This window comes from Emys orbicularis, chromosome 3 (assembly GCF_028017835.1).
Source record: "Emys orbicularis isolate rEmyOrb1 chromosome 3, rEmyOrb1.hap1, whole genome shotgun sequence".
NCBI lineage: Eukaryota > Metazoa > Chordata > Testudines > Emydidae > Emys > Emys orbicularis.
The window spans coordinates 196,777,792-196,795,859 of NC_088685.1; the positions used below are offsets into that span (position 1 = coordinate 196,777,792).

The 18,068-nt window shown below is 42.6% G+C and overlaps 1 protein-coding gene across 2 annotated transcripts in view; it reads left to right on the forward strand.

Moving 5' to 3' along the window:
* Positions 1–1,037: 1,037 nt before the first annotated feature.
* PCSK2 (proprotein convertase subtilisin/kexin type 2) overlaps positions 1,038–18,068 on the forward strand; it is a 182,672-nt gene continuing 165,641 nt past the window's right edge. For both annotated transcript variants that reach the window (XM_065401063.1, XM_065401064.1), the window contains exon 1: positions 1,038–1,217. In XM_065401063.1, coding sequence (XP_065257135.1) covers positions 1,038–1,217 — 180 coding nt within the window. The remainder of the gene's footprint in view (positions 1,218–18,068) is intronic.

Sequence of the window (18,068 nt, forward strand, 5' to 3'; positions counted from 1 at the left end):
ATCATTCATTTCTTTAAAAGATCTGAATTGGTTTAGCTTCGTTTTAGTCCACTGGCTCAGGAAAGAAGGTTTTGTTTGTGCATTCCCTGACACGGATTTATATTTCCCTCTGCACAGGGAAAAACGTGGTCGGCTCTTGCATTTTCTGTGCTGCTCAGCGTGCCCTCATCTCAGCTCGAGTTCAGACCTGGACCCCCTCACTGGACACATAACACAAGGTCCTTGTAAACATAAACAGTCGCGTTCTCACCATGGCAGTGGCGAGGGAAGCAAGCCTAGAGTCCCCCGGAGTGTCACCCACTGCCCTTTCCTTGCGGGTCCCGGCGACTTCTTTAAATACTTGATTAGTGCACTGTAGTCTGGTGGACACTGGGATCAGAGCACTGCTGGTCGGTTATGGGCTGGGGAAAGCCCGTGCAAGGAAGGCAGCGCCGGTCACGGTGTACTACTGATGTCAACATTTGGGACTGGAGCATGGGGCAAGGAGCATCTCCTGCCGCCTAGCTCAGCACTGTCCCCCAAGGGAAACAAGCCTTTCGCCCCCAGGGTAACACACCACAGGGGTAGCGCTGCTGCTGATCACAGCGCGTGTGTCTCTGCGGGCTCCCCCTCGCCTTGCCCCGGGAAATGGAGGAATTCTCCAGGGTGCTGAATCAGGCAGCAGCGGGAACCGCTCGCCTCGGGTTAGCCCTGGCCCAGCCCCCCCGCGCACCTCCTCCCCCCGCACGTGATTGGCAGCGCTGCAATCTCACCTCGGCCGGTTGGTGCTTTCCTGGAGCCGCCGCTGAACTAGCGGCGAGGAGGAGCTGACAATGCAGATCTGGCCGCGAACCCCCCGCGCACAGACCCACCCGCAGCAGCTCACGAGCAGCCCAGCCGACTTCCCCCGCCTCGCCTCCTCCCCGCGCCAGCTGCCCAGGGAGCGCACACGCTGATGTATTGCATTCAGCAGCACCCTGCTTAGCCTTCCCCCAAATCTTTACTCTCCTCGGCGGCGGGTTAGTGTATTTATTCTCTCCCTCTACTAGGCAAGAGCCATGAAGGGAGGCTGCATTACCCCGGGGACGATCGCTGGGCTCTTTTGCCTGGGTCTCCTTCTTTTGGCATCCGCTGAAATAGCCGTCTACACGAATCATTTTTTGGTGGAGTTGCACCGAGGGGGCGAGCCAGAAGCGAAGCAACTCGCTGCCGAATATGGCTTTAGTGGGGTCCGAAAGGTAAGAGCCTCTCGCTGTTTAATTGCATTGACAATTAAGGCCGTGGCGTGGTGCATTGTTTTGATAACAGCCGCTGCTGCAAGTTGATGAGATCTCTGCACGCATTTTATAACATAGCAGGATACATCTTCAGACAGAGCCCTGTTGGGTTGTGTGTCCCCCTCCCCTTCATATGTTGTGTAATTAAAATGCCCTTCAATTTGTACTAAGGTCATGCTTGAATGTTGTGGGTCTATGCACCTGATAACTGGTAGTTTTCAGAAAGAGAGCAGGAAATCATTTGTTTGAACACACCCCTCCATCAGCCCAGCTAGCAAGTTAATGTAAAGGAATGAAAACAAATAAGAGTTGTTTTAAAATTGCTCCTTAATTCCTGTGGTGTAACATATTGAAATAGTGGATTTGCAAAGATCCACTATAAGCTACTCATCAGTGGTGACACGATATGATTCAGATCAGTGCTTCTTGGACTAAAAACAAGGAGTTTCCCCGCATGGTTAGTTTAGTACCTAGTAATTGCTGTGTAAACATCCTCCAATTTAACTCCCATCCTGAAATACTATTAAGCAATTTCTGGAACTGAACAAAAGAATGCATGGTGCACACCCATCGCTTCCTAAAACCTACATACAGTGATCACTAATGGAAATTGCTTAGAAACTGCACCGCTATAAAAGATTTAAAGGTAACTAACCGAAGGAGCTTACATAACTTACATGTGAGGGTTCACATTTGCTTTGACGCTCAGAGCCAGGCTGACAGAGGCATCGATATTCATGGTCTTCTCTAAGAGCAATGTGAGATTTTAAGACAAGAGAACTTGATAAAAGGTAATGCAGGATCGTATACAGTTATTTGACCTGGAGAACTTGAAGCACCTTTTGACACTGTTTTGTTTCTGGTTGCTGAGAAGTCAACCCAGGCAAACCCAAATTGGCAATCTCTCCAGATCAAATGTGAATTAAACCTAGATGTGGATCTCTTAATCCGGGTTAGCTGAATAATAATAATAATAATTAATAATATAATTAATAAATAGATTAAACTATGGAACAGGTTTGATTAAATGCTTGAGGTCAATACAACTGTAGCAGTCAGGGTAAGGATAAACTCCCAGATGGGAGAGGAATTGTGTTAGCATTGCTGCTCTTAGGTGTTTTTGTTTTCCCAGTAGTTATGCAATAAGAGCCTGATCCAACTTCCATTGTACTGAATGGGAGTCTGGTCATTAACGTCAGGGAGCGGTGGATTGGGCCCTTCCATTTAGATCAAAACCAATGTGTAGTTAGACTGCCTTCTCCAGAGCAACTAACTGCATCTGGGCTGTATTGTGGCAGCTCCACTGAGGTTTCATTAGAGAAATTAAGGCAAAATAAATTACCACTTTGGCCTCCTTCCAACTCTGACTCTGATACTGTGCTGGTTGGTAATACTGAAATCCTTGTTCTGTTAGTAACAGGAATTCATTGCTGGTGCCTTTTGGAAGTGATCCTGTACCTGAGCCTCTGTATACTGCTGGGGTTTGTTGGATGTGACACTTTGGGCATCAGTCTCCCCTGTTCTTCCCAGCCTGCTCCTTCACCACCATGTCCTGGGACCTGTCACTGCTTGTGCTGACTAGTGAGGCTGTGGGTCCCTGGCAGTGCTTATTTTCACCTTTGCTTTTTTAATGTGTATATTCTCATGATCCAGGTGGGGAAAATTCAGAGGAGAGAGAGAAGGAGGTGGGGAAGGGCCACTCCCCAGCAGCCTGGGGGTGAGAGACCTGATCCTGTCTGAAATCCACAGCCGGGGTTGTGCAATTTCACACATCTCCTATGCATATTAAGAATTGTCCCAGGTATATTAATTTTACATTAAGAACAAGCCTGGCTCCTATTCTTGTATCTTCTCACAACAGAGAGCCAAGGCAAAGTTCCTGGTCTCCTAAGGTGTCCAACAGAGCACCTGCTTTCCATATAATCTGTGCAGAGGGAGCTATATTCTATGAACGTGCTTCTATTTAGGAGTAAAACCTTCCAGGTAAAAAGACAAAAGCAATGCCAGGCCAGCAGACTAGCCCACAGTGATGTGTGTGCACTCCCAGGAATCATGCTCATAAACTATTCTGCTGTGGTTCACACACTGCACTGAGAGACTTCTAGGTTACGTGATGTTATTCCCAAACAACCCGTGCCTTCTTCTACCCCCTCCCTACACTCTCTCTCTCTCTCTCTCTCTCTCTCTCGGGGCAGAGGAAATATCAGTGCCGTTTTTAAAATGTGTTGCATTTAGCAAGGTCTGTAGCAGAGGATAATACAAAGGAGGCTGATTACTATCTTCACTTTGACGGGGGAATCCTCACTATGTCTGGCACAGAGTTTGATGGCTCTGATTCAGTGCGCCGATCTCTGCTTCCTTTTGGCTTGTGCCAGCTGCTCTGGTGCTTTTTCAGTATTTGTGAACTCAGGAGACTCTTATCTATCATGTCTTCACTGGTCTTATCTAGTGTCCTTTCAGATCTTGATCCTGCAGAGGCAACTTTAATGGGACTACTCAGTGCAAAAAGTTAAAAGAGGGCATATGTAGCATATGTCTATGCAGAATCAGCGCCTTCGGTTCTAAACTCTTCAGGATAGGTACCTACAACTATGGGCACTATATGAATAATAAACAGCCAGTTATTTTAAATAGATCTTTTTATTGCAAAGTTCTAAATTGTATAATGAAACATACAGAAAATACCCAAAATATTAAACTATATCACAGATAGCACTGATCATGGTTACATTCTTCAACCACAAGGGTCGTGTTTGGCAGTCTGATAAATTATTCACTCAAGCCAAATTCTGCCCTCCGTACTCATGTTGAATAGCACCTCACTCTGCAGGTAATCACATTTATTTCAAGGGTGTTTCTTGCAGAGGAGGTGCTTTTCACCAGGAGTAAAGCTGGCAGAGTATAGCCCTCATTTGGTAATATATCATACTTATTTGGTCTTATATTTGTCTCTTCACAGGCACAGAATATCATATATGTAAATATAGGATACATATGGGAGAGGTGGTTTACCTTTTACATAATTCAGACAATATTTTTTTAAATAATTTAAGCTATTGGTTTCATAGAAGACTTTTAAAAATATCTAATTCAATGTATGCAAGGTTCATTCATAACTGCCAAATGAGTTAATATAGAAGGTTGTTTAGCAGCAGATTTCCAGTGAAACATAACTGAGAAATTTGTAATGAGGGCTAATATTATGCATTCTAGCTGTTCTTTGACAGGCCAGACCCCCTTTGGGTAGGTCTACAATGGAAAAAAAAAAAGTGTGTTCTTACCTTTGGTTAGCTAACCCTAGTTAACTAATTCAGGCTGAAATGGCAGTGAAGATGCAGCAACTTGGCTCTTAACTCTAGTCAGAAGCTCAAGTTCAATCTTTGGCTCCCCTGTGGCTTTTAACTCCAGCTCCGAATCTGAGTTAGTTATAGTCCATATTTGGGCACCTAAATAAGTGGCTTGATTTTTTTTCTAATGCGTCGTGCCCAAGGACTTCAGTGGGAGATGCTGGGTGCTCATCCCTCTTGAAAATCAGGTGCCTAAATATAGATCTGGGATTCTGGCATTAGGCACGGATTCTTGAAAATCTTAACTTGAATTTATCTTATTTCAAATAATCCTAAACTCCCTTCTTTGCTTTAATTACATTTTAATGATGTACGTTGATTTGTAAGGTTGAGAGCTTTCCAATTCATCTGCACCTTCCTAAAACAACTCTAAAATTCCTCATAAAATGGTCACTCTTATAAACCACATTCATTTCTTCATGTTCCCACTCCTTCCAACCCTAAACATTCAAAAATCATGAGATTTAAAAACAAAAATGTTCGGAGGGCTCTTTATTTGCTTTTGAACCCTCGAAGCACTCTTGCATCACGTTTTCATGCTCTTGCCCACAACCCTGAAGGCTAGGAAATGAAAGCTGAGCATCCAGTATCCAGGACTTGAAGAACAATAGCAAATATTGTTAGACTCACGAAAAAATTGTAAGACTTGGCAACTCTGCATACTATACTTCTCACAGAAAAGACGGTTAAATGATATCATACCTCTCATTAGTCCATTATACAATCAATAAATTGTAGTTGGAAAAAAAAGACTGTCACCTAATCTCTATCCATAATGAAGCAGGATTGTTCTATATTTCACATTTCCTAGTGTTCGTATTCTTTATTCAAGAAAATTAAACTTTGGTTTATTAAATGAAGCAATATTCACAAAATATCAGTGTTTCCACAATAGAGCTTTTCTCAGTACAGATGACAGAAACAAATATTTAAATTCTGCTTCTTGATTTTTGGCATCCTCATTCCCAGTTCTTAGTTCTTCTCTCATGAGGCAGTTGCAGATGGCAGTCACAAAGGTCACCTAATCATTACAGATTTGTGTGCAAGTTTTAAAGTAAGATCTACTTCCCTTCACATTTTGTTTTCATTAGCTACATATCTCATAGTCATGACAAAATGCCACCATGTCTAAATACTCCACCTTCACTCATCTTGCAGAGGTGAAATGCTTTGATCAATCAGTGATCAGTGTCCTAAAAATCTCAAAACATTTTGTGTTTGCTGCTTCCAAACTATGGGCCAAATCCTGCATTGGCTGAAAATATGTAGAAGAGCTGTGCCAATGCAGAAAGCAAAGATACATACCTGAGCAGGCGGTGGCTTTGCTCCCCATTTTGCTTAACACCAGCTGGCCTAGCTGCATGTCTTCATTTCTTCCAACAAGTGCTGCACACAGTTTGGGGATTTGCTCTGAGTGCAAGGGTTCAAAAAAGAGCCAGATAAGTTCAGGGAGGATAGGTCCATCAATGGCTATTTGCCAGGATGGGCAGGGATGGTGTCCCTAGCCTCTGTTTGCCAGAAGCTGGGAATGGGCGACAGTGGATGGATCACTTGATGATTACCTGTTCTGTTCATTTCCTCTGAAGCACCTGGCATTGGCCATTGTCAGAAGACAGGATACTGGGCTAGATGGACCTGTGGTCTAACCCATGATAGCTGTTCTTATGTTCTTATATTCAAGCAGCCCTGTTGATGACTACACTGCACTGCTTGTGGTACATCCCCTTTTCCCTCTTTTGAGCCGCGGCACAAACTTCGGGAGCACAGAGTGTTGGTCAGGAGTTTCTATGGTGTAGAAATATAAATGAGTGGCAGACTGCCAGATTTGCAGCTGTGGAAGCTCTTTACAACGGGCAAAATCCCCTCCACTCCCTCTTCCAAAGTGGTCAGGCTCTTTCTTCCTTCTCAATGGTCCTGTTCTGTGTTTTTCTCTGAATAAAACCATAATCCAAGGATTATTCAGATACCTTTGTGTATACAGGCCCTGAATTGTTTTTAGGTCTGCTCCCACTTCACACCGAATGCTATAAAGATAGTTTTCACAGTGGTCAGATCTGGATCAGCCCCTAAATCTTGAGAGAGGCTTTTTTGGGGATACATGCATAGATTATAATGCCAGAAAGGACCATTGAGATCATTTAGTCTGACCTCCTGTACAGCACAGGCCATAGGTTTTCTATTAACTCCTGTTTAAACTGGCACATATCTGTTAGAAAAAACATCCAGTCTTGATTTAAAAATTGCCAGTGCTGGATGATCCACCACAACCCTTTTAAAATTGGACCAGTGGCTAATTACCTTCACTATTTAAAATGTGTCTTATTTCTATATTTAAGGTTCAGTCCTGCATTTTCGTGCACCGAAAACGCTCAGTGATTGAAATGGGGAATTTTGCGTGAGTAAGGAATGCAGGATTTGGCTCTTGAGAATTTATCAATTTTACTCAAACGTTTAGTGGCCTGTTTGGAGGTCAGTGTTCAGCCAGACTTTTACCTGAGCCTCTGTGCGTGTACCTTCCCAATTTTTTGTGCACATACCTGTGTCTGCACTTTGCAGGTAAGTGCACCAGTGCAGAGTTTGCACACATTTATAACCCTAGAAAGTGCTGGTTTTGCGTAGGCAAAGTACAGATGTTAGAATGTTTACTATCATGGGAGCAGATCTTTGCCTCTGTAAAGAGCGGGTGAAAATACATGCAGATGAAAAAGGGGAGACCAATCTTTGGAAATGTAGGCCTTTGTGTGTGCACCATAGACATGTATTGTTTTAAAATATAGGATCTGTTTCTGCTCCCACTGAAATCAGTGAGCTGAAGATCAGGTCTCAGACTAAAGCACACCCTAAGAGAAGTTCAATAATCGATTTTATGTCATCCTAGAAGACTCATTCGCACAAATATTCCTTCATTATGAAAATAGGAAAACCTCTCAATAAAACTATAAAGAAATGATCAGCCAAAGGTACACTTTGATACTTAAATTTCATGAGGAACCCAAGGCTTTAATTTCACTGATCAGACTTTAATAATACAAACTGCGTTAAAAGGTATGAAAAAGTAAATGTCCTACGTATTGTCTGAGCAGCATGAGTTTGGTGGTTCTTACGTGTCTAGAAGGGAATGATGCATACTCACACTTCTTGGTGTCTGAACTGATGTGCTCAGAAGATAGGAAGCAATTAGCCAGTAGGAAATGTATGATCTGGCTGCTGGAATTGCACACTTCTGGGTTCTGATGGACCATTCCCCATTTTAGAAAAAACTGGGAAGAAAGTAACTGAGAGGAGAGACACAGCAGGCTAGATTTTGAGGGATCCTTCCAGTTAGAGAAATACATTTCTTAGTACCTGGCATCTAATCACTGAATGGGGCCAAGATATAGAGCATAAAGGGCTTTTCTGCTCTCATTTACACCAGTGAGTAATTCTGTTGATGTTTTTGGAGTTAGTCCAGTATGACACAGGGGTAGCTGGGAAAAGCACTTGGCCCATAATGTCTGGAATTTTTCTTTTTTTGCATTCTCCCATGGATGCAGATATAGCACTGGTAGGAAACACTTTAAATTGCTATTCAAGCACAAATAAAAACAAACCAGTTATTGTATGTACACGCACAAACACACAGAGCAGAAAAAAAGAAGGAAGAATTTGCGACACAGCATAGAGAACATCTATGAAACAGCTTCTCATTTGCTATAGACCTGAATAATGCAGCATCCACTGGTAGTGAACTCTGTAGTTAAGGTTGAAATAATTATCTACTCAGCTGTAGTTTTCAATTTTGTTTAAGAGCATAGAATGTAAAACGAGAAGTTCATACTTCCCTATTGCTGTTCCCCTCTGTAATTGCATCTCTTATTGTTTAGAAACATGAGTGATTTCTGTTTTCTAGCAAAATACACACATTCAAAGGTTGCTTCTAGAAATAACTCCATCAGTTCGTGTTATTGTTTGTGTGCTGTAGATTTGTAATCATGTAGATGTCCTAATGATACAAAACTCTGGCTGCTTATATAGTTGCATGCATTTATGATGTTGTTTACTGCACATCACCCGAACTCTCGGTAATGTTACATTTATAGCAACTCTTTCAATATACTGACAAAATTGATTATAGGGCAAAGACCCAGCAAAGACATTATGGATCTTTTTTTCTTTTTCACTTTTCTTTTAAATGATACAGGGCAGAACTGGGAATGTACATTTACTTATTTTTACTTCAAAATTGTGTTCAGTTTTCTCAGTGTCAGAGAAAAAATCTTCAAGAGAAGAAATATAAACATGTGAATAACTCTTCCAATAAATGGAGGATTTAAAAACACTGGGTCAGACCCCCAACTGGCATATATTGGTCTAGCTCTATTTACATTAGGTGAAGAGCAGGCCCAATGCATGTTGCCTAAGACATGCTATAGTTTGGTATGTAACCATAGAGCCTTCCCCGAGTACATGGTCAGCCCAGCTAACTGGGCAGCGCCCTGGGGAATTCTGTGGAGATGAGGAATCTGCGCTCCCAGGCAAAGCTGCTCAGTGTTCACCACTACTGATTTGAGGCTACATTAGCTCTGCCAGCTCGTGTACTTGGGATTTGTAGATGGCCTTTGAAAGGTGGATCTATTAGAACTGCTCCCACTGATGGAACTGGAGGAGGGTCATGGGACCCTCTTGTTTCAGAGGTTTCATGTCCTCCCATGAAGGAGCATCTTGAGAAAGGTAAGCACCTAGGCCTGGATGCACAAATTTTTAGGTGCCTAGAAAATTACTGGGATTCACAAAGCCTGAGTTAAGCACCTAGGCTCCCTATATAATAAATGGGGGGAAATAGGCACCTTAGACTATGATTCACAAAAGCCAGTAGGGCTAGGTACTGAGCTGCCTAAGTTACCAGTGGGAGATGCTGGCCAGAAGGGTGTGTGCTCTCACCAACAGCTAAGGGACAGCCACTCACCAAAATACTCATTCCCCACCCACCTATCCCACCAGTGGGGGCCTGACTAGCCACCACATTGCCAGATGCCTCAGGATGACCAGCCTATAATCACAGCTGCCTGTGGAGACCAAAAGCCACCTGCTTGCCCCCGGAGCTGCTACTGTGAGGAACATCTGCCACCTAAAGAAGCCTCCATGATAAGGTGATGGGTTGAGGAGCCCAGGGCGAGGAGTGGAGATGAAGGACTGATGTATTGAATTGGGGTTGGTGAGAGCCTGGAATAAATAGACTCTAAGGGGGAGTAAGTGAATAGACTTGGTAGGGGAGGGGAAGAGAGAATCAGACATTAATGGATATTTTGTGGGCAGGAGGGTGCAGGGAGAATATTTTAACCAGGGAGCACCACATGTTTTGACATCAGAGGCTGAATTTTTTGAGGGAGTTCCTTACCGCAGCTCAACAAAACCCACTGTAGAGCTTTGATCCATAGCATGCAGTGAGCTCAACCCCCCTTCCAAATCTTTCCTCTCCCCTTCATGCCTCTAAGTGACAGAAGCAGTACAGTTCTGCTATGGCTGGAGACTTCTGTGCTCACATGGTTTGTGTCAGGATGCGCTACCTGAGGTGATAGGGTCGATACAGACGAAATAGCTCTTTCTATTTCCTTTATTATTTTTCCCTACCTATTCCAGTACTGAAGTTTCTTTAGATTATTTCATTCTTGGCTCTAGGCCACAAAGTCATGATTTCAATACCAGAACTGGATAAACACAGATCAAATTGATCATCCTTGACATCAGTGGAGTTACACAGGGGCTGAATATGTCCCAAAGTGCTGACACTGCAGTGCTGTACAGAAGAGGGATTGTTGCACTTTTAAAAATGCTGTCTTTTGAGGGAAGCATTGAGCTCTGGCAGCAGGCCAGGTGGAAGTTAAAAATCCCATTGCAGTATGGAGAAAAATAAGCACTGAGGGGACAGGATGGTATAGATGAAATAGAGCCTTTGATTACTAGGTCATAGGTTCAAATCCAGCATAATTCAATAGTGATAGGTGTAAACTGACAGTCCAGATCCTAAGGATAAGTGACTCTATCACAGGACCAACAGCATGTTTGGCATTAATTTGTTGGCAGACTTAACTGAGAGGCTGTGACGCTTTGGGGTTCAACCCAGACCAGTAAGGGGTTGTCACTGCCTACCCTGTAGGCCTCTGTGCTGTGCAGCTTTGGTTCAGATCCCTGACACCAGCAGCCTGTTTTCAGCACAATGATCTCACCCTGGCTTCCACCAGCCTGGTTACTTCTTGCAGGGTGACCCCAACAGCCCCTTCAGCCCTGAGTTTCCCTCCAAACTGTCTCCTCTGCAGAGCTCAGCCCCTCTCACTGTAGCACTCACAAAACCGTATCCAGGTCACTGCTCCTTTACAGACAGAGTCCACAGCACCGGCCAGTTAGTTTGGCTGAGGATTTTACCTGTCAGTTTGAAACACTGCACTGAGATGGCTGTGTAATCAAACAAGATTAAGTTTATTAACAGAGAACAGCTATTTAAGTGATACCAAGTAAAAGGAATTGGGATAGAAATGGTTACAAACCAACAAAAGTCAAAATATGCTTCTGAGACTAAAATCTAACTTAACAAGCTAGAGTCTTTTGTTCAAAGTTGTTTCTCACCACAGTTCTTCCAGCATAGCTGGCCAGTCCTTACCCAGGATCCGACACACAAAGTCCAAAGCGCTTGGTTTCTTTGACTCTTCAGGTGAAGGATGCTAAAATAGTTCTCTGTTTCTGCTTATATCTCCCAAAGTGCATTGACCTGGTTGCAAGAGGCAGGAAGGCTTCCTGTTGTTCTTCCATTTCTGTGGGCTTCCCATCCCCCGGCTAATTTGTATGTAAATGGGGCTTCCATTGTTTTGATTCCATAATGCTTGATTTACATTGGAGACAGGTAGATACTGCCTTCCCTCCTGTCTGGGAAAACACCTGTTTCTCCCATCAGTCCCAGAGTTTAAAGCATAATTTCAGTGAGTATCCATAATTCCCTTACATTTCACAATGATCTTAATCACCAGTGTGCCACAGGCTTTCAGAAAAGACCTTACTTGATACACTTTCATAGTGCAGTAACATTACAATCAGTTGATTCAATTGCTTATTTTTGGGGTTCAGACCCTTTCTTCCTCTGGGGTGGCTTGACCCCAAGTGTCAGAGGCCAAGGACTGAATGGACTTGGACACTGACCTACTGTCCCAGTGCTAGACTTGAGTCTTCCAAACCAGGACTGAGGCCCGTTAGCTGGCATTATGGAGATGCTTGAATTTCTGTTGCACCTCAGAGATATCCAGAGCTGCCAATCCGCCACCTTTCAGGAGAATCAACTTCTTTTTAAGTGTAGGAGATAACATGGTGTCCTGTACAGTTTTTTCCTCACTCAATCAAGTTGTAAGGTATAAGGCCTTGCCTATACGTAAAACATTTGCTGCTTTAACTATGCTAGCATTGTTTAAGTGGGGAAAAAAAAAAAAAAAACCAAAAATCCCTAGTGTATGTTGCTATATCAGTGTAATAAAAGTACTTATTCTGGTACAGCAAAATGAAATAAGTGACTGTGGTGTAAATCACCTTTTTCTTGTATAACTGTGTCTGCACTAAGGCTTTTACCAGCATAACTATCTAAGTAAAAAAATCACTGACATATGCTTTACTGACATAGTTATACTGGAAAACTTTTAAAGCATAGACCAGGTATAGGTCTACCCTTTTACAGGTGCTTATAGTGAAAGCTTTTTCTGCTTAAGCATTTACAGGATTATTCTAAAAATCCCTAACCATTGCAGCTCAAATTTCAAATAGTTGCAATGAAGTACTTGCAAAGTAGTTGCTGCATTATATCTGGAAAATTCTTTGGTGGATTGTTTCAAGTAACAAATCCTGAGAAACTTGTCAGCTGCTCGGAGACAATTTCACTAACCCCAAAATCAGCTAAATTAATCAAATTATTGGGTATGATTCAGTCAGCTGTAATTAAAAATATCATACATCAGAAACCCATTTGTGAAGTTTCTATTTGTAAAATAATATTTTGGTAATTGCTGAAAGAATCTCAACTGCAAAAATGCTGTGCAATATGTTATCAGTATAATTGATCTTTTTCCTGCACTGGCCTCCTAGTCATTTCTAAAGTATATTATGAATTGTGTCAGGTCCCCAGAGGACTTGGGTATGCAATCATTTTATAAAGGGTATAATGAACTGACTAAGGGGTATGTATCTCTCTCCCTCTACTGGCAGGAATAAGAACTCCTCAACTGTTTGTCAGTCTCTCTACACGGGATTTTCAAAGGAAGTTTGGAGTTCACCTCTTAATGTAAATCAATGGATGCTGGGATATTTTTAATTTTTACACCCAAAATATGAATAACACACAAAGAGATTTGTCATGTATTATCAACCTTCCCCAGTAAAACTTCCATGTATATGTTATGTTCTTAACTTACTTCATTGCCCACTTAAAACAAATGAAAATAATGACCTCACTGCCCATATATAACCTGTTTTCAGGCAGCCAATGAGTGTTCCAGCTACCCATGACTGAACTAGAGCATTTACTCACCAGTTCAATACAAGAAGGTAACTATGCAAGACCACACTGTATTGTGGCCAAAATTATATAACCATGATTTAAAAACCTGAAACAAAATAACATTTAAAGTTGTAAAAAAAAAATTCTTAATGAAAAAAAAAAAGACAGAGAGAGAAATGGACAATATTATTTGGCCTTGTTTGGATATGAAGCTAGAGCCGGATGGTAGAGTCTCCGATTCTTCCAGGTGCCTAAGGAAAGAGTATGTATTATGCAGCCTACTCTACATGTGCATTCTGTAGCCATTCTCTTATCTTCTCAGACAATCTTTGTGGAAGTACATATGTGAAATTAATGAGTCTTTTCACAATTATGATTCTTAGACCATGAGCTCTCTGGGGCAGAGACTGCCTTTGTTTTACTTGTTTGTACAGTGCCTAGGATGATAGAAATCCCTGACTAGGACTTCTACATGTAACTGCAACATAAGTAATTAATCATACATTTCTGTACTATGCACATATCATACTTTTCTTCATCACTAAATGTCTAGTTATGGGCCTGAGCCAACCCCCACTCAATCTGAACCTCTAAATTTGGGTAGGAGGTATTCAGAATCAGAACCCAGATCTAAACTCAGTTTTGTTAAGGCCTCTATCATTAAAATGAGTGGATCCAAAACCCCAGATCTAAACAGGCCTGAAATTTTGAGTGTTTGAGATCCAGATCCACATTTTTGCATTGTGAGCCAATCTCAAAAATCCCACAAACAGCTGTTTTCTTTCTCTCAGACACATTTACAGTCAAACTCTTTCATACAGTTCCAAAACACAGTCTGTCTGTCTGTCTTTCCTGAATGTGTTTTACATCCAAAGCACATGGTACCCCAGTAGAGTTTTCCAGGCTCTAAAGGCTGAAACATGCTGAGTAGCTAATTAAAAGCCTACATTTGCCTCACTTGATTGATGTAATTTAAGAAAGATAACGTATCAGTACATACTAGATTAACCTCAATTTATGATGGCAATAAACTGCTGACATTTATTAATCGGTATTAACAACCAATAAAGTTTTATTCTGCAGCTGCCTGAAAAAATCAGTAAGCAAGGATTCTTGATGGTGGGGTGCCATTTTCCCCCCTTTAACCTCCAGCAACAGTGAGTTTAGTTCATCTTCTTTGTTTCTTCCAAGAAGGAGCTCTTGAATCTACTGTGATTCCTGACAAAGGGTTAGATGCTCTGTTATACTGGTGCAAATCTGGAGTAACTCCCTTGGGTTCTAATGAATTACTTCAGACTCATGCCAGTGTAAATGAGAGCAGAATTTGGCCAGGAGTTATAATGTGACAATGCTAAAGAATCTCAGTAAATTACTTTCTTCTAACACTAAACAAGGAACTTTACTAGAATGAAGAAAACAGCCTTATCTCTGAAGCCACCTCTGTATGAATTCTGGGACAAATATGGTCCCAGCTTTCACCAGATCTATTCTCTTTATTATGCAAACAACCAGGTCACTTGCATCAACAAAGAAAAGGAAAGGGAGGAAAGGTCATCTAGTCAAATGATCCTTTGCTAGGAGGGGGCTGTTGTTTTCGGTGATCCCATTCCTGCTTAGACAGGAATATATTATGTATCCCTAAATTCCGAGAAGATAAATTGCTAGGAGAATTGCTTAAGCTTAGTAACATGGCTTTTCCTTTAGGCAGATGTGGCTGTTATGATGAGGAAATTGCTGTCATGTATTATTTAATTTTTTAAAAATATTTATGAATATCTATTGCCAGACAAGAACCTGAATATATAAATATAATAATTATGCTTTGCACTTAATATTTTCAAAGCACTGTACAAACATTTGTGAATCCTAACAGGTGACGTAGGTAAATAAGTATTATTACCTCCGTATTACAGGCAAGACAACTGAAATGTAACGAGGTGAATGATTTGATTTGTAGAGGCTCTAAGCACCTGCAACTCTCATTAAAGTGGTTGCTTGGCACATCTGAAAATTAGGCCATATGTACCATGGCCAAGTTGCAAGTGAGTATCAGAGCCATGATTAGAAACTCAGGTGCTACAGCACAGGCTCCATCCAGCGGAGAGAACACTGCCTCTCTCAAGCAATGATTCATTATAATGGTGCAGCAGCACTACTATAGCTATAGGTTGGGTCTTGACTTCTGTTTAAAGGCTGACCTTGCTAAATTCTGAAAAAAATGACATGCTTAGTCAAATTCCTTGAATCTTAGTGTGCCTCAGAAGGGTGCAGAGCAGGGTTAGTGACCCATATGTGGGATCATTTGAGCTAGTGGTTGCGGTGATATAAGCCAGGAAAACTAGCCATTTTGCAAAAAATGCTTTTTTTTTTTTTTTTTTTTTTTGGCGCAGAGCTAGAGATCAAACTCTTGATGTGACGCAGGCCAAAAAGGTCTCAATCTGTTGAATTTTATCCAAAGCAGTCCATGATACACACTAAATCAGTGGACGTGATATATCTTGACTTTAGCAAAGCCTTTAATATGGTCTCCCACAGTATTCTTGCCAGGAAGTTAAAAAAGTATGGATTGGATGAATGGACTATAAAGTGGATAGAAAGCTGGCTAGATTGTTGGGCTAAAATGGGTAGTGATCAATGGCTCGATGTCTAGTTGGCAGACCGGAGAGTCAAGCGGAGTGCCCCAGGGGTCGGTCCTGGGGCCGGTTTTGTTCAACATCTTTATTAATGATCTGGAGGATGGCGTGGACTGCACTCTCAGCAAGTTTGCAGATGACACTAAACTGGGAGGAGAGTTAGATATGCTGGAGGGTAGGAATAGGGTCCAGAGTGACCTAGACAAATTGGAGGATTGGGCCAATTTGATGAGGTTCAACAAGGACAAGTGCAGAGTCCTGCACTTAGGATGGAAGAATCCCATGCACCGCTACAGGCTGGAGACCGACTGACTAAGCAGCAGTTCTCCAGAAAAAGACCTGGGGATTACAGTGGATGAGAAGCTGGATATGAGTCGCAGTGTGCCCTTGTTGCCAAGAAGGCTAATGGCATATTGGGCTGCATTAGTAGGAGCATTGCCAGCAGATTGAGGGAAGTGATTATTTCCCACTATTCGTCACTGGTGAGGCCACATCTGAAGTATTGTGTCCAGTTTTGGTCCCCCCACTACAGAAGGGATGTGGACAAATTGGAGAGAGTCCAGTGGAAGGCAATGAAAATGATCAGGGAGCTGGGGCACATGACTTACAAGGAGAGGCTGAGGGAACTGAGCTTGTTTAGCCTGCAGAACAGAAGAGTGAGGGGGGATTTGATAGCAGCCTTCAACTACCTGAAGGGGGGTTTAAAGAGGATGGCGCTTGGCTGTTCTCAGTGGTGGCATATGACAGAACAAGGAGCAATGGTCTCAAGTTGCAGTGGGGGAGGTTTAGGTTGGATATTAGGAAACACTGTTTCACTAGGAGGGTGGTGAAGCACTGGAATGGGTGACCTAGGGAGGTGGTGGAATCTCTGTCCTTAGAGGTTTTTAAGGCCCGGCTTGACAAAGCCCTGGCTGGGATGATTTAGTTGATGCAGGTCCTGCTTTGAGCAGGGGATTGGACTAAATGACTCCTGAGGTCTCTTCCAACCCTAATCTTCTAAGATTCTATGAAATCTTTGGGGGACCCAAACAGAGAAGGTTTATAAGAAAATGTACATTTTTTTTTACAGTGTGCCCGCCAATACAGAAAAACAGGTGGAGTTTTATATGCTTCTGTAAGTGCTCTAAAATCAGAACAGTTACTTGGATTGCTTTGTATGTGGGCATGGTGTAATGTTAGGGTCCAAATATGGGGTCATTTTCACTGAGAGGTTCCTGAGTTAAAGTCCCCCACTCCCCCAGATAAACCGTTTCCTTCAGCTGTCTTGTAGTGTTAAACTGGGAGGTACTAATGACCAGATGAATCACAGACCTCCTTGAGATTGATGGCTGTGAACTCTCCCTTCAATTAACATAACTAAGGATAAATTAATCACAATCCTCCCACCTAAGATAAAAGTAGTTTTATTCTTGTTGGAATGCAATCAAAGTATCTGGAGGAAAAATTGGCATGTGAATGCTTCCTGGAGGGGAGGGGTCTTGGGGGGGGGGAGCAGTGGAGAATAGGGGAAGAGGGGTTTAGGTTTAGGACTCCCATGGGGGAGGGGAGATATAGGGTGTGGATACATGGTGATAAGGAGAAGGGAGAGAGGCTGGGGGATCAGGTGAGGGAGGTGTGGCACCCCACAACTCTGCCAGTGCACCTCAACCCCCTTGCACCCCAACCTTCCTGCACCCCACAGCTCTGCCTGTGCACCCCAACCCATGTACACATCTTGTGCACACTTACACTGTGAGCTCTTTGGGGTACAGATTGTCTTGGTTGTTACTAAAGTGGTGCAGCAGTGCCACTATAGTTAAGGTTGCATCATGACTTCTGTTTACAGGTCAACCTTTCCAAGTCCTCTAAAATCAATATGCTTGGTCAGAATCCTTTGAAATTTGGTGTGCCTCAGAAGGGGGCAGGATAAGGTAAATGAGCCACATTTGGGATTGTTTGAGCTTGGTTGTAGAGATATAAGCCCCTCCCCCCATTAGCCATTTTACAAAATGTTTATAAGTGAGGTTTTATTGGCACAGAGCTAGAGATCAAACTATGATGTGGGTCCAGATGGCTCAGTTGGTCAAATTTTACCCAGGTTAGTGCCTGGCACCCACTTGAGGCTTTGCGGGACTCAACTTCTGAATGGCATTTAAGAACACGATCGCTTCTTCCCTTGTGCAGATGTGCAGCCTGGAAGGACTACAGTGCACATGCACCAACAAAGGGAAAAAAACCCAAAATTATGAGAGGGTTTCTGTGCAGCCACTTCTGTTTGCCTGGGGTAGTTTGAGGCAACATGCTGATGCCATTCCACATCAGTGAATGCCTTGCCAGTGGT